General features: G+C 56.2%; 6 protein-coding genes across 6 annotated transcripts; 1 reads left to right on the top strand and 5 right to left on the bottom strand.

Annotated features, from left to right (window-relative positions):
• Positions 1-76: 76 nt before the first annotated feature.
• Positions 77-1,594, bottom strand: SPSK_01693 (uncharacterized protein; the record flags this gene model as incomplete). Its single annotated transcript, XM_016728600.1, has 1 exon — positions 77-1,594. One exon carries the CDS (start codon positions 1,592-1,594, stop codon positions 77-79), a length of 1,518 nt encoding a protein of 505 aa, XP_016590143.1.
• Positions 1,595-3,348: 1,754 nt separating this feature from the next.
• On the bottom strand, positions 3,349-4,017 carry SPSK_01960 (uncharacterized protein; the record flags this gene model as incomplete). Its single annotated transcript, XM_016728858.1, has 1 exon — positions 3,349-4,017. The coding sequence occupies one exon, from the start codon at positions 4,015-4,017 to the stop codon at positions 3,349-3,351; it is 669 nt and encodes a 222-aa protein (XP_016590142.1).
• Positions 4,018-4,528: 511 nt separating this feature from the next.
• SPSK_01380 (uncharacterized protein) lies at positions 4,529-8,623 on the bottom strand (the record flags this gene model as incomplete). Its single annotated transcript, XM_016728295.1, has 3 exons — positions 4,529-7,357; positions 7,434-8,210; positions 8,357-8,623. The coding sequence occupies 3 exons, from the start codon at positions 8,621-8,623 to the stop codon at positions 4,529-4,531; spliced, it is 3,873 nt and encodes a 1,290-aa protein (XP_016590141.1).
• A 212-nt stretch (positions 8,624-8,835) lies between these two features.
• SPSK_01781 (uncharacterized protein) lies at positions 8,836-10,065 on the top strand (the record flags this gene model as incomplete). The annotated part of the gene is made up of 2 exons (XM_016728684.1): positions 8,836-9,208; positions 9,272-10,065. The coding sequence occupies 2 exons, from the start codon at positions 8,836-8,838 to the stop codon at positions 10,063-10,065; spliced, it is 1,167 nt and encodes a 388-aa protein (XP_016590140.1).
• Positions 10,066-10,556: 491 nt separating this feature from the next.
• On the bottom strand, positions 10,557-11,432 carry SPSK_01890 (uncharacterized protein; the record flags this gene model as incomplete). The annotated part of the gene is made up of 1 exon (XM_016728789.1): positions 10,557-11,432. One exon carries the CDS (start codon positions 11,430-11,432, stop codon positions 10,557-10,559), a length of 876 nt encoding a protein of 291 aa, XP_016590139.1.
• A 1,196-nt stretch (positions 11,433-12,628) lies between these two features.
• Positions 12,629-19,136, bottom strand: SPSK_01362 (NF-X1 finger and helicase protein; the record flags this gene model as incomplete). Its single annotated transcript, XM_016728277.1, has 5 exons — positions 12,629-14,283; positions 14,363-14,449; positions 14,516-14,776; positions 14,823-19,054; positions 19,120-19,136. 5 exons carry the CDS (start codon positions 19,134-19,136, stop codon positions 12,629-12,631), a joined length of 6,252 nt encoding a protein of 2,083 aa, XP_016590138.1.
• Positions 19,137-20,883: the final 1,747 nt, after the last annotated feature.

Below are 20,883 nucleotides of genomic sequence, written 5' to 3'. Positions count from 1 at the left end.
GAAAATGTGAATAAACATTAGGAAAGTGGTATTTGCCGACGAAAATCAGAAAAGTCCACAACAAAAGAACAGCATATTACCCTTCCAGCTCCACAAGTGTCGCAACAGTCGGCGCTCCTGGATGTTGGCTGCCTCTGTTCCAACCGTTGGCTGCAGTCTGCCCTGTTGTTTGTCCCGTTAGTTGGCCGTGTAGGCTGCTTACCGTCGAACTCTCGTACAAATCTCCCATCAGCGGAGGAGAGGCCGGCGGTGAAGACAGCAATGTGCCAATGCTGGTCCGGGTATCGTTCTTGTTGGCAGTCGGTGCGGTAGCGGTAGCAGTTGCACCGTCAAGCTCTGACCGCAGAGACCAAGGTCTTGCCGGCCGGTTCTCCAACTCCGGAACCGCAATGGACATGTACGTATCCGGAAAAGTCGATGCCCCCATCGTTTTGAAGTCGGCGCCAGTTGTCGGCTTTCCATCCATATAACCGCCACCAAACCCGGCCGGTCCCCCGTTGCCGCCAACCGCCCCTTCGAGCTGGTCTGCTGCTCCCCGTTGCCGCCACCACCTGGCCTTCTTGAGAAAGTAAAATGCGCCCAAGAGAGCCAAAACCACAAATGCAACGACGCCCACACTGACACCAACGATTAAGGATGTGTTCTTGGTGGATGATGTGGATGGTGATGGGGAGGGTGACGTGGGCGATGATGTGGATGGTGGCGTGGGTGGTGGCGTGGGTGGTGGCGTGTGTGGTGATGTGGGTGGTGATGTGGATGGTGATGTGGATGGTGATATCGATGTTGTTTTCAAAGGTGATGTCGATGTTGACTTTAAGGGAGATGTGGATGATAACGTGGATGGTGTCGTGGACGGCGACGTGGACGGTGTAGAAGATGTTTTATGCATAGGCGTGCTGGATGTTGATTTTGGTGGCCCGCCTGATGACGATGATCCTCCCTTCCCCCCCAACGCATCCGTCGCCGTCACTGCGTACGTCGGCGAGTACGGCGGGAACCACATAATGCTCCCACCGGGACTCGTCGGCAGGCTGGCATAGGACCCCAGCGTGGGTCCGTCTGTAAAGGCCACAATGCGCTGCTGTGTAATCGTTGGGCATACGCAGGGGCCCGGGGACCGCATCGTCGTCGGCGAGTCGGCCTGCGGGCACGGGATCCACTGCTCGTGTCCGGTGTCGTTGTTGCCACAGTAGGCCAGACCAACCCACGGCTCTGAGCCGTACGGGTCTGGCTTGACGGGACAAGCAGCGCTGACACCAGGATCGCTCATGTCCCATTCGGCGTCGGTGCAGCCGGCCAAGTACGTGCTGTAGCCGCCGTCGTGGATGCCGAAGCAGGCTTTGTCAGACAGACAGTTGTCGCCCTCCCAGCAGCAGGTCTGGATCCCGGCGGCGGCGTTGCCACAGGGAATAAAGCGGCTGTCCATTTGCTTGCCGGGCGCGGAATAGCACGTGCCATTACTGAGGTTGAGATTTGGCAGACCATCTCCGTTGGAAGCAGCGTTTGTGGCCGAGTTGGCGATGCCCGTGACGAAAACACCGGCCCTGCCCATCAGTGGCCTTCTCTGCAGAATGTGAACATCATTGAGGTCCATAATGAACAACACTCTGCGTAGGATGGGTGAATCCGGGAATCAGCTTGAGCCTGTGAGAAGGTAACGGCCATCGGCTTTTGATTCAAGCGCTGGGAATGGCCAGTTTCAAGTGACGAGAATTGAGCCGAAAACGATTCAAACAAAGGGAAGTCAGCAAACGAGCAATGAGAGGTTGGCAATATTTCGGGAGTCGGCGCTTTTGAACGAACGGAAAGCACACTTTATTTGAGCGGAGGTACAAGCAAAAGACGAATGGGAGCAGACAAAAGGCTGGAAAAGGTTGGCCGTGTTGGCTGTATCGGTTGCATCGGCTGCGTCGTTGGGCAGGTGTCACAAGCTGTCACAAGCAGTCAACTTGACATCTTACATCGCATGTTGCATTCGGGATGTGATGGTATGCGGGTAGCTGCAGCGAGGCTGGTTAGTGCCAACTCTGTTGGTGATGGGTGCCATCCCCTGTCCATGTTTGGCTGCAGAATGTGGCCGTGTTACTGCAGCCCGTGTCTGTTGGTGCAAGTCGATTTAGCCAATGGTGCGAGGGTCAAGGGAGAGCGCATATTCCCGTATGTAGACAATGATCGTCGAGCAGGTATTGAACGATAAAAGACCGGGCACTGTCAAGGCAGTGACGACAGCGAAGGCAGGGAAGACGAGTACGAACGACGGGTGGCTGGCAAGTGACGTAAAACGTGAGCACGCAAAATGCGATGGGACACTGGCCAGGGATAGATCGAGCAACGATGTCGACAGAAGGACAACGCACGGGTGGGGGCCGTGGAAAGCCTGTTGGTGATACCAAGGTGCATCCTGTGCCCTTGTCTCTCGTCGCTATTTTATTGTTCCACCGAAAGTGTCTCCTTGGTGATTCTCAGGTTCTCAGGACGCTGTCGATCTGCAAGGTGGTCCTGATGAGTGCGACAACAATGCCGTCATTGCCGGCCTGAATTCGGAGAGTTGCTTCCTTATCGCTCGGTGTCTTGGACGGATTCGTAGGGCAATCTTTGGAATTCTGTGAGGAGCTCATCAGGCAAAGGACGCTGTGTGATTTCTGCGTGATTTCCATCTTCCATGTTAGCTCTACCTACATAGAGGCTGCACAGATAGATAACTGGCTTACTGTTAATTATGCGGCTTGACTGGGTTTGTTAATTTTCGTGATGCTCGATGACGATCCGGGGCTTCTTGGCGAATGATTTGGTGATTTGAACTTCGGCTTGCAAATGGATGCCGATGAGGAGAAATCGAATGTCTTTGGAGTCCAACAAGGTTTTGCTCTAGAAAAGGGGTAGAATGTCCTCATGGACGACCAGGGAAAGAGCGTAGGAGGAAGGAGCGAGGTGCAAACCACTTCTAGAATTGCGAGGAAAGAACGAATGTCCAAGTTCCCCTAAATAAAACGATTGCGACGATACAACATCTCCGTCTCCATTACCTCTTGACAATGTCTTTGGTCTGTTTAATGATGGCATGTAGGTATTGGCAGACACCAGGCACAACGTGAACAGGCCAGTAAACGTTTGTTCAGCTCCATTTTCGATTAATTTAGGGTCTATTAAAATCCATGTTACTTGACCGCAAGTTGCATTTATTAAATGTATTTTTTATCCATTTTCAAGTAAAACTTGTCCAGCCTCTGCTCCGTATCTTGAAGTACTGTCCTTGTCCTTTTGCAGCCCTCACAGCAAAGACTCTCTGTGAACTAGATTTTTCACCAATACGCACGGTGAAAGATTCGACGTCTTCAACTCTTTAAGTCAGCTCTGGGTCATGCTGGCCAAGATACCCCTGACGCCCTTGAGTCCCTCCAGAAGAATGGCCTCCTTCTTTGCCGCCTCGGCCTTTTGCTTCTGGACGGTCTGCAGCTCCGCGGTCATGATTTCGGAGAGCTTCTCCGCCTGCGCCACGACGGCCATGGTGTTGTCGTCGATGTTGTCGCGTTGCAAGACGAGAGCATCGATCTCGGCGACGGATTGTTCTTTGTCGAACACTTTTGGAGCGAGAAGATAGGCCGCATCTTTCTCAGAATGCAGGTCGGCTCCAATGTCCGTAATGTCCACGCGGGCGGAGGTCAAGACGCGAAAGGCAAGGATCTCTTCGTGGGTCGGGAGCAATGCAGCCAGGTCGTCTTTGGTGACTTTCTTGTCTTCGTCGTGAATGTCCCGGTCCATGTGTCTCACCTCCTTCCAATGTGAAATTTTTGCGGCAAGAAGCTTTTTAAAGGTTGGGAAGTCATAGAGCACGTCCACTGTATTTCGATTTTCGTTCCTGGCGGAACTAGTGCGACCAAATTTCAAGTGAAAGAATCTGTCAATGAGGGCGACGATCTTCTTGACATGTTCCGCGCCAGGATCGCTCGGGTCGTCTGCATTGACATTAGGGTAGAGCGACCTAAGCGAGTCACGGGCTTGACTGTATGTCGGCATAAGGTGTTCAGTGTCTGGTGGAACTGCGAGCAAAAGATTCTGTCAATATGTTGAAGGTGTTCTTCTTAGAGAAGATGGGCTAAAAAACGGCACTCACAGTCAGCCTGTATGTAGGATAGAATTGAGATGCTGCAGCTGTGTGTGTGGAAGAGTGCTGTCGAAAAATGGCTTGCAGCCAGGCTGGTCGTCAGGAAAGTGAAAAAGAGGTGAGCATTCACGATGCCAACAAAAATGACAACAATGACAGCAGTGGGGCAAAATGGTTAGCGTGAAGAGAGTGTTCACGTCAGTTTTCACAGTCCGTTGATGCTCTTCTTCACGCCACCCTTCGTTTGATGTAAAATTCACTTTTATTCATTATGATTCTATCCATTGTATCGTAAATACCCAGTCGTATGTGTCCAATCCGTGACAAGGTAACCAATGCCCAAAAAGCAATCCCAATATGCGAACCCAAAGTCCTAAACTCCATTTTCTCTCATATCTTTTATTTCATTCATTGCTCACTGCACTACACACTGTAGTGGCCCAGGAAGCCGCCGTTGGCGGCAAAGCGCATCTGCTCTTCGCGGAGACTGGCCCAGCTTCGGAGCTCTTCTTCTTCGTCGTCGACCTGCGTGCCGGCAGTACCGGACAGGCCAGAGAGGCCGGAGAAACCGGAGAGGCCGGACAGACCAGACAGTGCAGACATGCCAGACAGGCCCATGCTGGAGGCCATACTCGAGGCCATGCTCGAGGCCATGCTGGCCATACCTCCCAGACCGCCGCCCCCGCCGCCCAAACCACCCAGTCCCGGAATGTTCATGCCTGCCAGACTGTCCAGGCTCGTCACGCCCATGGCGGCCATGACGCCGCCGGCGGGGCCAGGGCCTCCCGTGCGCTCGAGGCGCATCAGAATGTCCAAGAAGCGCATCAGCTGGGCCTCCATGGCGGCTTCGTCGTCGACGACGCCGTTGTTGTTGTTGTCGTCGTTTGCGCTTGTCGTCGCATGGTCGACGCCCGGTTTTGTGGTCTTGACCGACAGCAGGGTCGACGCGACTTGGCGGATCTTGTTGATGAGGGCGCTGCCGTTGGGTTCCATGTTGCACTGGGGGATGGCGGCGAGGACAAAGAGCAGCGAGTGGACGATGCGCTGGCGCTCGCCGCGCATGGGGTTGTCGACGGTTGCGGTCACGTCCGTGTCGTCGGTGTCGGCGGCGTCGTCCCCGAGGTGGAGGTACATTTCGACATAGTAGGAGCGGGTGGCCAGCTGGGACGCGTAAATGTTGGTCTTTTGGATGTCGTACTGGACCTGGCGGCGACGGGCCGGGTGGTTGGTCAGCAGGGACCGGAGGTCGTCGGGGCGGAGGGCGTCGGGGCGGGGGGTTGTTGCGGTGCCACCGCCACCACCATAACCATAGCTGTGCGCATTCCCGTTGCTTAGCGTACTGCGGTTGCTGTCCCGCCGTGTCGCTCCATAGCTCGTCGTCGTTGTCGTCGTCGTCGTCGCATCCACATCACACTCCGGCGGGTAGTACCGGTATCCCGGCAGGTCGTCGTAAAACAGCTCGGCACCGCCGTGAGCGTGGTCGCCGCCGTCCATGGCCAGCCCGCCGCTTCCGGGCAGGGGCAGGTACAGCTCGTCCGGCAGGGTGGCCGTGATGGCCTTGGCGGCCTGCAGCGCGTCGACAAACATGGCCCGCTGCGCCGCCACGGGCACCTGGTGCAGCCCGCAGGCGTACTCCATGGTGGCAATGGGGTCCATCGTGGCGTAGATCTGGATGACCTTGTTGAAGCCCGTAATCAGCGAGACGGTGCCGGCGGGCTGCGGGTGGATGACGTCCGGCTCAATGTAGGCGTCGTCGACCTCGGCGGGCAGGTCGGGGAACGGACGGGCGTTGTTAAAGGGCGGCAGGGGGGTCTCGCTGAGCGTCGCGCCCAGCTGGATGAGCGAGCGCATGGCCAGGTACAGGATCCAGAAGATGCGCTTGCCGATCTGGTCCTCGACGTGGCTGAAGCGGCGCTGCGTGCCGGTGGCGCCGTGGGGGCTGCCGAGGGCGGCCAGGGCGGCGGCCATGGCGGCGGGCTGGTGGTGCGTCGCCGTGTCCGCGTCAGTCGGTCGTCGGCGGTGGAACCCAAGCTCCTGCACAAACGACATGGCCTCGGCCATGAACCGCCTGCACAGGTGCCAGTCAAAGGTGTAGCCAGCAGCCAGCCCTAAAAAGTAACTCGTGGCGGCATCGTCGACACTCAGCACCGCCTTGGTGTAAAACGCCGCACCGCGCGCCGCCAGGGCCACGTCGCGACAGCAGGCCACCATGTAGACGGCGCGTGTAAACGACGCCGGTCCTGCACCGGCACCGGCACCGGCGCCGCCAAGGCCTGCCCGGGTTTTGAGGTGGGCGCGCACACTGCGCGGGAACGACGCAGCGAGACAGCCAATCATGCCGGCCAGCAGCGCCAGAAAGCCGGGCTCTTGGCGGGTGTCGGCGTGCGAGAAGCGCCGGCGAAATGTGGGCTCGTGGGGGAAGGGGATGAGCGGGTGGATGTAGGTGAAGAAGTCGTCGACGAGCAGCTCGAGGACGTGCAGCGGGGCGATGGCGTCGCTGTTGAGCGGCGTCTTCTTGGACTGCGGCTGGGCGGCGGCCTGTGCGGCTTGCGGCGCGTGGTGGAACTGCAGCGGCAGCGGGGGCAGCGGCGGGAACTGATGTTGCGGGTTTTGTGGCGGCGGCGGCGGCGGCGGCGGCGGGACGGCTTGGCGGTTGAGCTGGGGCCGCGGCATGCGCGGGTAGATGTTGACGTGCGGCGGGTTGGCGAGGCGGACAGACGCGGCGGCCGGGCTGTGTCGTGCGTTGGTCGCGACTGCATCAAAGAAGCTGTTGGAGTAGGGCACGGACGGCATCGATGGTGAGGCGGCCGAGCCGACGGACGGGATGGACGCACCGGAGGCGACCGAGGACGGTGAATGCGGATGCATTGGCGGCGGCGCCATGCTGCTGTCGGTGCGGAACATGGAAAGCTGTGGCGGCAGAGAGGCCATGGCTTCGGGGAGTGGCGGTGCCTGCGGGAGAGTCATGGGCTGGGGCATCATGTAGAGGGCGGCAAAGACATCGCTGGTGTCGGTGAAGCCATCGTGGCTGTTGTGAATGTGCACATCCTGCGTGGTGTCTGCATTCGCGGTTGCATTTCCATTTCCTCGTCCTGCTGCTGATGCTCCTCCGCTGGTGGACGCCGCCACGCCTGCACTCCAGGCACTGCCGGCTGCAAACCGACTCGTTGGCCCCCGGTGACGCGACACATACTGGAACGTGCACTGGGCGCCGAGGCTCTGGCACGGCTTGCACGGCGAAACACCGTCACACTGGCGACGGCGGCATGCGTTGTTAGTACACGTGCGGACATGGACGTCGAACGTCGTCGCAAGACGGTCGGCTCACCTTCACTTTGCGCATACGGCAAATGTCGCAGGCTTTGCGGATGCGCGTCAGTCGGCCATTGGTGCTGCTGCTGCCGGTGTTGCTGCTGCCCATGCGTTGTTGTGTGGCCATCAGAGGGTCGGCGTCGTCGGCCGGGGCAGGCGAGGCAGCCTTGCGCTTCTTGGGGGGTGGTCGGTCGGGACGGTCGGCAGACGACGGGGAAGAAGGAGACGGTGAAGGCGGAGAAAAGGCGGACGAAGAGCGATGCGATGCCGGTGACGCAGGAGCGGTTATATCGTCGGTGTGGTTCGTGGGAGGAACATGAACGCCCTCGTTGGACGGTAGACGCTTTGTCCGTACCCGTGCTTGCTGTGGTCGTCCGTGGCGTGACAGGACATCGTGACTCTTCTGCGCGGTGCCCGCTGGATCCTTTGTGCCCTTCGTGCCCTTGGCGGCCTTTGCGCTCTTCCTAGCATCCGCCAGCGCAATACCCCGGCAGTTCGGCGCAGCATCCGGCCCAGCCGCGTTGTTTGTCATGGCTGACCCTGTGTCTGCGCCACGTGCGTCTGTGGGATGGCGTGGACCGGCAGGGCGGTAGGGCCCCTTCCGCGATGGCGTGGTGGCTGTCTGCCGCCTGGCGCTGAGGGCATTGGAGGGATGGGGGCTCTGGGGGTTCTGGGGGGCGGCCGGGGCATGCAGCCCGTCATCCGGCATGGCTGCGCGTGACTCGAGGAAATTGCAGGGTGCAAGACGCGGTGAGCGACGGGACGGGAGAAAGTCGGGGGTGAGACGGCAGAACTAGAGGAGTAAAAGAGTAAAAGGGTAAGAAGAGGAAGAAAACAAAAAAAAAGAAGCAAGACGAGGTGGAAAAGAATTCCATCCATCCCATTCCCCACGAGAAGCTACCCCATACTGGTCTCGTAGCCTCCGCCTCCACAGAGGACCATGTCAATTGAGCTTCGAATTGGGGATGCTGCACGCCAGTGGTGTAAGTGCTGGCAGGGCGTCAATGCTGCTCGTTGGAGAAGGGCGATGGAGATCGAAGTGCCCAGACCAGACGGCGGCCGGCAGAACGTCGGGTAAACCACGGCCAGGACCCCGTGTCCCAAAACAGCAAGCGGCAGGCCGCGGAGTTTCGGGCGTGGGCTAAAGCCGACAATTGTAGCGGTAACCCGGGCCGCCAGCCAGGCGCCCTTTGATTGGAGTTGCATGTGACATACCACGTGCTACTTATCTCTTATCGCTAACTGTGGGGTTGTATGGGGCGTTGCGTTATGCAAGCTTAGCCTTGAACGTCATCTCTCGCTCGGGGACAACCCAAACAGCCATACACCATAGTAGAGCATGAACCGACCGCCCATGGCGTACCACGCGGGACGTTTCGACGCGCAGCCTTGACTCGTGTGTCTCGGCTCTGAAAAATATGCCGGAACTGGCGCCTGGGGACTTTGGCCTCATCCTGGAGACCGGCCAAGACGATGGTCTGGAAACCGGCATTGAGGTCAACCGGGGTCCGAAAGACGTAAGGCCAACCATTGCGGCCCATGCCAGCGCGCCTTTTCGTTGCGACCTGTTGCTGCCGGCTCTCGGTAAGCTGGGCACAGGGACAAAGGCCATCAAGGTCCGCTGCGACCAGGGCGGCGCTGGCGTTGTCGTCTCTGTGGTCGACGATGCCGACCCGACCAGCAGCTTTGATCTCGTAGGCATGGGCCAGCGTGTTGTGGCCTCGTGTCTTCAGACCGAGACTGTGCAGCAGGCCGTCGCCGAGAACATTGTTACGCACATGTTTCTGCCGCGTATGTCTCGCCTTGCCTTTGGCGGCATCCCTTTCCTTTGCTAACACAACACCGCGACGACAGTGATGGCCATTGCCGAGTGTTCGTCGGTGGTGCCAGATTCTGACAGTGACTGTCACAGCGATAGCGATAGCGACGTCGACGTCGACGTCAGTTATACCAGGCGAGGCGGCCGGAAACGCGCCCCGGCATCTGACGACGCTCCCGTCCAGACCTACATCTTCCCGCCGTCGCCCTTGACCAACATGGATGATGACGACAACGACGACGCCCCGGACTCTGCCCGCCATCTGGCTCACTACCTCACCCACTTTCTCGACCCTCATGCCGTCGCTTTGCTGCAGCGCGCCGCCCGCGACACCGTCGCGAATAGCATTGCACTGCCCCGCACATGGAGCGAACGCTTCAGACGTTTTGAGACTGCCGTTGAACCGTCTGGTGGTCTTGCACTATCTGGTACGACAGAGGGCATGGCAGCCAACGAGTGGGTTGTCCGTCCATTACACAACCCGCTGTCGAACCCAACGGACGAGCCCCTGCAAGAGCCATGGAGGCTACCGACCCGTCCGGGTCCGCTTGCACGGGAGCTGCTCTGCCTGCACGCCCGCATTGCACACGTTCTGCACACGGCCGAAGCGATTCCGTACATGGACCGTCTGCTGGCGGACAGCACCCGACGCGAGGACTTGGCCGTGGACGGCGAGACAATGGCCGGCGTGCTGATGAGTCTGCGCCTCGACGGGTGGCACCACAGTCGAAGTCGACGCCGGGGGCAGGGACGGTGCGGCGCGTCGTCCGACGAGGGGTCGTTTGCGGGTGTGTGGACAGACGACGCCCAGTTCGTTGAAGAACAGTAGTAGCTGCACGACAGCGACAGATCAAATTCTCTTTTGGATTAGGATATACAGTATACAACAGGATGTAACGGTATGCAACAATACGCAACAGTACATAACAAGACTACGAACGACATGAGCATATGTTTGAAGTGACAACACTTTAAATGGGGTGTGGTACAATTTTTTTTTTGTTACTTTCTACTGCAGTAAATACCATTGACCAAAGACTAAAGACGCCTGCCCAAACTAACCTCAACTAACAAAACAAGTACACGAATAAGCAAGAGCTGTCGCCCTACAATCGGACGACGGGTATCAAGAACACAAAACGATTGAATAACAAAAAGTAACACATATCCAGAACTTTTAGAAGAGCGAGTGGGGAAACGAGACACGGTCTCGGGGAAGAAGTGAGAGGAGAGCCGAAGACTCGAGTTTGTCCGTGACCACCGCCACCAGGTGCACGGAAGGCCATCTGGGGATGGCCCGCCTTGGCCCAGTGGGGGCGTCTACGGCAGCCCGCCGTTGGCCAGCATCTCCACCTCGGCCTTGGCCATGTCCGCCTTGGCCTTGGCCTTGGACGCCGCCAGCTCGGCCTTGGCCTGGGCCTTCATGGCCTTGGCCTCCGCCTTGGCGGCGGCCGCCTTGGCCTTGGCCAGCTTGCGGTACTTGCGGCTCTCGCGCCACTTGTGCACGATCTCGTCCCAGAAGGGGGCATCGTAGTACGCGTCTTCACCGTCCACGGTGGTGGCCTCATTGGTGGCGGCGGCGGCATTGGTGGTTGTGGCGGCCGTGGCCGCAGCGGCCGCAGTGGCCAGGTCGGCGGCAGTGGTGGTGGTTGCGGTGGTGTCAGCAGCGGCGGTGGTGGGGGTGGTGGTAGTAGTGGGGGCAGGGGTGGCGGTGTCGTTGTTGCTGGTAGTTTCGGTAGCTTCGTGATCCTCTGTACCCTTGGTCACTGCGGTGTCTTCGAGGGCTTCCGGTGTTTCGGTGTACTCTGAATCGTCCATGCCTTTGGGGACGTCGGTGACCTCGTCCATGTCGGCGCCGTCGCTGGCCACCATGTCGTATGTTTCGATGTCGTCGGCCTCCGGGTCCACATCACGGGGCGAAACGGCATGCTGGTTGGTCATCGCCTCCCAGTTGCCGTGCGCTCCACTGGCGTGGGGATCGACGGCCGGGCGGCCCCGGGCCCCACGACCCCGTCTGGAACGAGGGGAGTATCCGTGCAGGGGCTCGAGCGTCCGTTGCTGTGTCGTGGCGGCCATCGGGGCGGCGGTTGTATTTCCGGTGAACGTGTCCGTTGTGTTGCTACGGACAGGGCTGGCCTGTCCCGCATTGGACAGGAACAGGAGGATGGCAGCTGCCTGAGACTTTGAGAGCTTCATTTTGAAAGGTGTAGGTGGAAGGAGACAGGTGGTGTTGTGAAAGAAAGTAACGCTGGTGGAAAGAAAGGGAACTGAAGATGAAGGTTGGCCGGAGTTGGTAAAAAAAGAAAGGAAGGATGGGAGGGGGGGGAAGAGACGAGAGAGAAAATTGGAGGAAAGAGAGCCAGAAGGGGGAAATTTAAAGGAGGATGGAAATATAAGGTTCTGTAGATATAAGGTTCTGTAGGAAACGCCGTGACTATGAAGTTGTAACAGACTTTTCGCCACTTCATCCTAACGCTCAAAAGACTACAACTGACACGTCGGTCGTACTAATGGCCAAGATCATTTTTTGGCCGGCTTCGGACGATGTGCGGTACTTGTGGTATCTCTTCAAACACACGTCTCGGTAACGTAGATGCTCTCCGTACGCGGCGCCAAAAGTAAAGTCGGGTAGGAGGAAATAACCTCATTATTGACGTCTACGCTGGCAATTCCTACAATGGTTTCATGGATTTCACATTTATACCGCCGTGGATTGATCTTGCGGGCGGTGTTTGCAGTACGGTGCGGGCGAGATGCGTTGCAAATTGATGCCCAAGGGAAAAAAAAAAAAAAAAAAAACACAGGGGCTTTGTTTATGCTGTCTGATTAGCACATCTCTCGCGCTACGTGCCGCTAAGACTCCCCATCGGCGCTAAATGTACAAGCCACAACGTCCCTTATCAGATCAAAGCCACTTTGTTACTGAGACTGTTTACGAACCTTACTTATTTGTATATTTTCTTTATCCGGTAAATAAGATACGCATGCTTGAACCTTGATTTGGGGCAATTTTATGGCCGGCCTTTATTCTTCGTGCTGCGAGAAAGCACACGTCAAAGTCCGCCAAGTATCTTCCTCGTCGGATTCAAGAACAAATTACAGAGAAATACTAAACGGAATATAGAACAGAGTAAAAGCACAAGCACAGCAAAATACAACTCAAAATGAGGCACCACCAGGAACATCAACACAAACGCTACTCATCATCTTGAGACATGGATTTCCTGTTTTCTTATTTGCGACCATGGATGCTGCGTACATGACCAGTAGCACGACAAACAACAAGGCAATCTTATGTCGTCACAGACGGAACAACCTCCAATCACACACTCCAATCACACGCAAAGGGTTATCACACTGTACCCAGCTCCCTCCCGTACTCAACTCTCTTACTAAACTGCCATCCTGCCCATATCCCGACCGAGTTCTTCAATCTCTGTGGCGGCAACCACGCCCTCGGCGTTCGTGTGGTTCCGGCCGCCCACGGGCGCGCCGCATTCGTTGCACCGCGCCTGCTCCATCGGCATCCCGCACTCGCCGACCGTAAACGGGTGCCCGTTGACACAGGTGTACCAGTGCCCCGAGCCATTGAACTCACTTGCCATCGCCTTGTAGACGGCCTGCATCTCGGCGGAAGTCACGGGCTGGTACTCGGCGAGGTTCTCGAGAGCCTCTTCCAGGCGGTCCACTTCGGGGCCAAAAAGGTCGTGCGCCGATGGCGAGGTCTGGAAAACGGCGCGGGCGGTTGCGACGTGCTGCGTGGCGCGCTCTTTGAGTTCTGTGCGCGACAGAACAGCGCCCGGGCCAGTTCTGCCACTTGGACCGCCGCCCTCCACCCATCTCGCAGTGGAAGGTTCATCCACCGTCTCCCCATTCTCTGCATCAGCCCCTTCCTCAATACAGTCCAATAGACGCGACAGAACGATGCAGAGATGGGTGCTGCATATGTATCCCTCGACTTCTTGCTTCGTATATTTGGCCGACTTGGCAGCCACGGTTGTCGACTCGAACTCGTTGAACAGGACTGTAAATCGGTTGGTCTTGATTGCCTTGGAGATGGTCTGGATGGCCAATGTGTAGGATGCCGCGTCTTGTGTCTGATTGTTGCCGCTGCTGCTGCTGCTGCTGCTGCCGCCGCGGATGTGGGAGTGCAACTTATCGACCAAAGTAGCCTTTTCGAGAGAAAACACAACGTACTCGAGGGCAAGGACATCGCAGCGCATGAGCAAAACAGCAGCTTGCAGGCTGCTGCCCGTCTGAAGAACGCTTTCGTCAAACTCGAAATGGTGTGGCGCGGGATCGAGCGCCGCGGGTTCGGATCCACTGGCCAGGCGTCTGTTGTGTGCAAACGTCACCAGTTCAGCCACGCGCTGGAAGGGCTGCTCATCGGTGGCGACCTTTGCGGCAAATTGCGAGATGTCGTTGCGCGTCTGGACCAGCTGTTGGTGATGTCGGGCCAAGTCTGTGGACAGCAGCAACTCTACCATCAAGGCAGAGCGCCCTTTTCCGGCAAAGAATTTCTTTTTGTAAACCTGCTCCGCTCTGTGGTGGATAGATAGCTTCGCCTTCTTCCCTTCCATCTCCTTGTCGACTTCGAGCTGTCCTTTGTGCCCCGTGAGCTGAAGAGCCAGCTCGTTGTGCTTTTGGCGCGCCCAGTTGATGAAACGCTTGGTCGACTCGTCAAGCACCGCGCGTCGTACGATTCGACCGTACCGCGCTACATCGCGCAACGACCCGCGGCAGTGTGGACATACCTTCACCTCCTTCATGTCAAAAGGCGACGACGACGCAGCAATTGCCACGGGACGTGGCAGACCAGACGTGTCTTGGGTCATGGTGTAGTGTTTCGCCATATCCATGACGCCGTCCATCGACGACATTGTCAAGATGTGACCGCAAACTGGAAAGATGCACGGATCCTCGCCCAAGTTGATCTCCCGGTATGTAGCCATGGTAATAAAGTCCACTTCTTGGTCCAGGACGTCGTCGGCACCACACTCTTGGCAGTAACGCACACTGGGGCATGCTTCTCCGCAGACAGACGGGCCTGGTTCAAAGTCAGATAAGTCGACTTAAGACCAGTAGAACTGGATGTCTTTGACATCTCGAAAACATGTTCAACAGACACAACGCTAGACTTACAGTGATGGCCACAAGGAAGAATATTTGCGCAGCGCTTCGAGCAAGGTATCCAGTTACACGGTGCAGCGCATCTAGAAGAACAGAATGTCAGTCATTTCAGTAAACACCAAAGTAAAGGCAGTCCCTGCTTGACTTACGGCATGGTACAAGTCGAGTGCGGGCAGCACGAGGCGCATTCGCCTTCGGCACAGGGCACACATGGTTCATTGCAAGGCCGCGAGCATCTCGAATGACTGCATCGGACATCACACGGCGCCGTGCAAGGGGGGCATGTCGTGTCGCTGTGGCATGTCTCCTTGCAAGCATGCTGGCAAGTTCCGTAGAGACGTCCGCATGCCTTGGTGCAGACGCCGTGGTCGGTGCGGACAATTCGGCCATCGGCCCGCTTGTTGCAGTGGCTGCATGGTCGACCACAAGTGTGCCCACACGGCAGCGCTCGTCCACACGGTGCCTTGCAAACAAACTTTTCGTCTGTCACCTTCGTGTGGCAGGGAAGCGTGAGCTCATGTGCGCAGCCTGGAATTTTCCGCTTCACATTCTCCAGGCAAACAACCCGGTTGGGCCGCTGCGCTTGCCAGCAGAAAGGGTTGGTCAGTGTATGACCACACGGAAGATCCAACATAGTATCTTTGAGTTCCACCTGGCATCTCGTAACACAGGATTCACCGCAGGGTCGGGGACATGCGTGGATGCAGCCATTCAACGAGCGGGGACATGGTTCGAGGCACTTGACGGCAGCGTGGATCACGTCCGAGTGGCACCGGCCGATGCAGGAGTGGCCACAAGCCAGCCGCTTGTCGCACGGCTGCTGACAACCGCCGTCGGGGGCAAACTGAACAAAGTGGTCCGGCAACGACGCCAGAAATGTCCGCTCAGGGTGGCGAGGGCATTGAAGTGGGAGTTCGGGTCCCATGTTGTTGCCGCATTGAAGGGCCGACATCACGTCTCTCCACATCGGAATCCCAGTGCAGGTGTCGCCATTTCCAATAATGTACATGCCGTGCCGAGCCCGCGACAGCAAAACGTTAATCCGGTTCGACGTGCGCAAGAATCCGCACTGGCGATTCTTGTTGCTTCGCACCAGAGAGATGACAACCACCTTGGCCTCCTCCCCCTGGAAGTTGTCAACTGTGGCAATACGCACACTATTCAGAAGGGTCGTCTTGGCGGGAACAAAAGGCCGGTCGGCCTGTGCGCTGTCACCTCTGTCGGTCAGCTCGGCCTCGGAGCGGACGGCGTCGGCTGCCTCCAGATCAGCCGCGTCTCGGTCGTTGAATGTCAGCTCAAACATTAAGGAGAGACGCTGCCTCAAGAGCATCATCTGCCCGAGATACGGTGTGAGGACGGCGATGTCGCCACCAGAGTACGTCCCCTGCTTGAAGAGGTGCGACACCAGCGCGACGGTCATTTGGACTTCAAACTCGTTGGTGCGCGACGTGCCCGACGCTTCCGTACTTTTGTAGCCTCCGACGGCACCGTCTTCCCAATTTTGATGGTCGAGCCAAAACAACCGCCGTGTCATGCCTGTAACTTCCGGATACAGATGCACGTTTGGCCCGTCTTCTAGGGAGGGATACAATGGGGCCCGAATAAGCGCCGAGATCGACGAGTGCATCCGGCGTTGGGTAGACAATGTGCTGTAAGGGATCTTGGCTTCACCGGCTCGAGGCGAGACGAGGCGCTCGAACAGGGACTTATCAAATGCAAACTGGGCGCCACCGCGATTTTCTATGCTGAGGTCGTAGTTTTGCACTTGTGGCCGGAGCTGTTGGTGATCGCCAATCAAGATGGCGTGTTCGATGGACGGCAGAAAGGACGTGAGCATGTGCGCTTCAAGCACTTCTCCCGCCTCTTCACACAATAGCACTTTGGACTTGATGTGCTTGAGTAAGTTGTGGTTCTTGGCAAGGCCCGTCGTGGTCATGCCGACAATGTTGGCCGCCTCCAGACACCGCAAATCGGCTTCTTGTCTTGCCTTGTCATAGGATCGTTTAGCCGCGACATAGTCAATGTACACGCGCTCAATGTCGTCTTGAATGAGGGTGAAAGACTCGGTCTGCCACTTCTCGTAAAGTGTGTTCCGCTCATCGAGAGTCAGCATGGACAACCTCCGACCGGTTGCCGCTGGGCCGAATTCCACATCGCCACCGTTGCGCCATCGGTGAATGATGGCGCTGGGCTTTTGTCGATTGACAGTTGTGAATCCATCTTCGTCTCCGGAGTCATCATCAGCTCCTCTGCGTCCGAACAGTTCTCTGTAGACTTCGATGTCGTATCTCGAGAGGAACCGTACGATCGCATCTTCACGCGTAGACACGCTCAAACTTCCGAAAAGCTGCTCCAGCTGATTGACCATGAAGTTCAATGTCTTACGGGATGACCACAACATTTCCCTCTCGACCTTTGTTCGCTCAACATTAAGAGCTACGTCGCGCAAATTGAGATTTTTGAGCCGCTCCGACTTGGACTGTCCTCCCATGCGAAGAATATTGGCCGGCGTGCCAGAGTCAAGAATATGCTCGAGGATCTGATCCAGCGCATGGTTGGTGTAGCAGACAATAACAATGGGCCCAAGCTCCGCCTTCTTTTGATTGTGTAGCAAGACTTTGAGAATTTCAACACCGGCAAACGTCTTTCCCGTTCCCGGTGGGCCTTGGACAAGGGCCAGGGACCGAGAAAGAGCTTCCAGGAGAGCCACGGATTGCGTTCTGTCAAGCCTCGTTTTGTCACAAACCTCTTCAGATGTCAAGGGGCGGCGAATGCTGTGCTGAAGCGTCTCGTTTGCAGCAGTCAGGCTGCTCATGTCGAACACAAATCCTGGCTTCTGGGCGTATTTTGGAGGAGCAACATCTTTCGGCTGGGGATTGACCCCTTCAACGTCAATTTGCTCTGGTGCAATGAGATTGGACATGGGAATGTTGAGCTTTTCCGTTCCAGATTGCAAAGCGCGAAGCGTGTGCAAAAACGAGTCGAGCAGGATGCCCGGAAATTCGACAAGGATGCGTAGCTGCTGGCCGTCCCTTAAGCGTCCCGCCGATGCGCGGTTGATTCGGCTCTTGAGAAACCAAGAGAGCCCGTATGCAAGCTGGCTCTGACCTTCGATGCCTTTGAACCCCAGGCGAACAAACGCGTGTTGAGGGTCATCTGCGAGAGTGTATTTGATTTCTTGGTTGGGGTCGGAGCTACTATCCATCTCCCGCCATCGTTTGACATCGCTGCTTGTGCGCATCGTCGAGTCAGAAACGGTGAAAAAGTTGACCGATCCTTGGGCATCAATGGCGCAGACGAGGCCACCTGGCTGAAGGCGCTTTTTGGCTTGAAATGTCCACCAATCACGCCTCTGCTTCTTCGATGCATCGCTGTCCTCTGCAGGCTTGACGAGACTCTGTCGATGTCGGTTGGCCGGTTGGCGAAAGCGGACAAGAAACTCGGCCCCAGAGCGTTGCTCAAAGCCCACATCTATGATCACAGCATTTTCATATACGCAGTACTGAATGCTGTCTTTTCCGCCTCTTGGACCTGGACCGAAGGCCGTTCCTTTGTCTTTGTTCTGTTGAAGGTTGTCCAACTCGGTGCGCACGACGTCGCGAAGTTGTCCCACCGTGTCCTCGCGGAGCAGTCGAAACTCACGGTCTAAACGACCACGAATACCGTGATGGTGCCATGAAGTTGGGTCGGCTACTGGCAAGTACTCACTTCGAGTGCTGCGAATTTCGTCTGGAGTAGGCAAAATTGAGATCTTGGTAATATCGGCGTGATCGTTGTCATGGCGCGGACCATCAGCAGACAGGTGGCCAGGCAGGTCTCTCTGGAGCTGGAAAGCGGAAAGTTGAACAGGTCCGGAAGGCGTAGCTTGTCTGAGCCCTGGAATGTCTTCACCAATTTTGAGACGTCTGTCAATATAATCAGCATATTGGGACGCTTGCAGCTTGCAAAACGTGTCCTCCGGTCGTGAAGGCTCAGCATTCGTAACAACAGCACTGAGTCTCATGGAGTAGTGACGGAAAGAGTCGTTGACAATTTGAGATGTGCCGGAACCAAGTAGTGTCGACAAAACAAGGAGTGACAGCTCTGCTAGGCCAATGCAGGACACTTCCGGGGGCAGCTGGGGAGACTCAGCAAGTTCGACTGCGAGGTCGAACCAAGCGGTCAACCGAGTACCCCCGACGCCAACAAGGAAGCTGTGAATCGCGGCTACTTTCTCTTCGAGAAGTGTAGAGTTCACAACTGTATTGTGCACCGCGAGTCGCAGCAGAGGACACACCTCCGTCTCCCATAGCTTGACTTTTTCATTGGCGCCTGTAGCCATTGCTTGAGGTATGCGGTTGGACGCGACGTGGCGGATGCAGGACAAACCTTCCTCCGACGCGAGGGTCGTAATAACTTCTTGTTTAAGGCCAGCGTCTTGCACAGTGTCAAGCACGTCCAGACCAAGAGCGAAGACGCTTTGCGTCGTGGAGTGCTCATAAAATCGGTCACCTCTGCCATGCTGATTCACAAGCCTCTTGAATTGGGATACCCGGTCATCGAGAGCAGGTGGGTTGGAAGTTTTGTTGTCTGTTGAGGCATCGCAGTGCATAAATTTGCATGTGTTTCCGTACTTGCATTTGTTCAGGGCAAAAAATCGACAGACAGCGACTCTGGGCCGCACGGGCTCCCACGAATGCCGTTTTCCCCTGTAGAAAACGACTGTTAGATTCAAACGTCTTTTGTAAAGCAAATTTGGAAGCTGTGTGCCCACCCTCGTTTGGAGTACATCTGTCAGTGTTCGTCAGTAAACGTGTATTTAAGAGAATGGTGAGCTGTTGTCCACTTTCCTTGTGGTGGAAGAAGAAAAGCAAGACAGAAGAGGCTTCTTTAGAAATTAAAACTGACAAGAGACGAGATGCCCTCAAGTACGTCATTTGACAAGAGGATATGGGCGACAACAAACCCAAAAAGAGTGAATATGTTGTCACGTTACACAAACGAGGCGACGCAAACGCGTTCTCTCAGACATAAAAGTTGGCTATCATTCGCCGTCATGAAACCAGCCCCCCACGAAGAGCAAAAGATAACCGAATCATGTTTTCCCACGTATATTCCACATATCAGCACGTCTTGGGTTGGTTTGTAAGCCACCATTCCATCCGAGCTGAATATGTTAAGTGGTAGGTAAATAGAAAGCGACGTAAGAGATATGCTGCATGGTGTGCCTCGGGCAAAGCAGAACTCCTGCTCTTGTTTGAGAAAGGCTCGCTTTCGATGCCATAAGTCAGACCCCAGAGCCTCTGAAATGTAGTTCGCTTATGCGTACGTCGCATCAAAGCATCCAAGATTGTGAACTGGCAGAAACATGTTCCTGTGTTGACAAGTCATGTGGGAGGATTTTTCTCAAGGACTTGTTGATGCTGTGCAGCAAATATTGTAAACATGACACAGCGAGATTCTGGATTTGCCAGGATCTAAATCTGTGTGGCCCAAGCAGTGACAGGTCCAGGTCTATGACAATAAAGTTAGCTCAAGTGACGGGGAACGACATAGCTTCCACTTACACGATCACCAAGCAGCCGCGTGCTACTGTCGTTGCCGTACAACGTGTGCCGTCCAATCCTGGATCGACAGACGGCCAGGCCCGTCATAGGTGTGCCCGAGAGCCGCAAAATGAGAGAGAGACAAGCTTGCAAGACTGTTATCTGCCGACATGCTCGTTCTCGCTGGCCAGGCCCTTGCCCATCGGATTTGTCGCGCAGAAAATGGCTGCAGTCATGTTCCTCTGGCTGGTCGTTTTTGCCCAACGGCCCGAAACCCAAAGGCTCCACCCGACCATCTTGCGGGGTGGGCCAAGTCTAGACGTGAAGACCAGACCATCATTACTACATCCACATAAGTACACTTCGAGAGGGTGTTGTTTCTCTTTCCTCCACAGTTGTATTGTTCAGACCGGCCTTGTCTCGGTAGAAAGAGTCCCAAGCGCAGGCGGGAAAGAAGGGAACAAAAAAAAAAAAGACAAAAAGAGGAAGAAAAAAAAAACCTAGAAAGAAAAGGAAATGAAAAAGCTGCACAGAGGCAGAAAAGGCCCGTTTTGCGTTTTTTCTCTCACGTTGTCGGCAAGACAGAACGGAAGATGATGTTTGGTGGCATTGAGGATGCTAACCACAGCCAGTGGCAGCGTGTCTTTTGGCCCATGTGAAAGCGGAAACCTCTTGTCGGGCAAACACGGCTAAGCAAGTTGCATGCTTGCTCGCATTTTGCACTCGCATTTCCAGTGTTGCCTCGTCCGGTCCCGTGTAGGAAGACCGTCCTCTGGGCCGAGTTTGGCTAATTGCAGGTCGTTTCGGGGTACGGCTGGGTAGGCAGAGAGCTCCCACAGGAAGGGCAAGTCTTGTTCGCTCGTTGTCACATCTCGTTGCGGCCTTTTTGTTGGTGCTGATATTGTTGCTGGCAATCCACCACAGGAGATTGCGTTTACCAATGAGATCACAGGCATGCCGATGGATGAACAGCCTTGCAACGCATTTCCCGC

This window comes from Sporothrix schenckii (assembly GCF_000961545.1).
Source record: "Sporothrix schenckii 1099-18 chromosome Unknown Cont42, whole genome shotgun sequence".
In the NCBI taxonomy this organism is placed as follows: domain Eukaryota; kingdom Fungi; phylum Ascomycota; class Sordariomycetes; order Ophiostomatales; family Ophiostomataceae; genus Sporothrix; species Sporothrix schenckii.
Note: the sequence above shows the minus strand (reverse complement) of the source record. Positions and strands in the feature narration are given on the sequence as shown.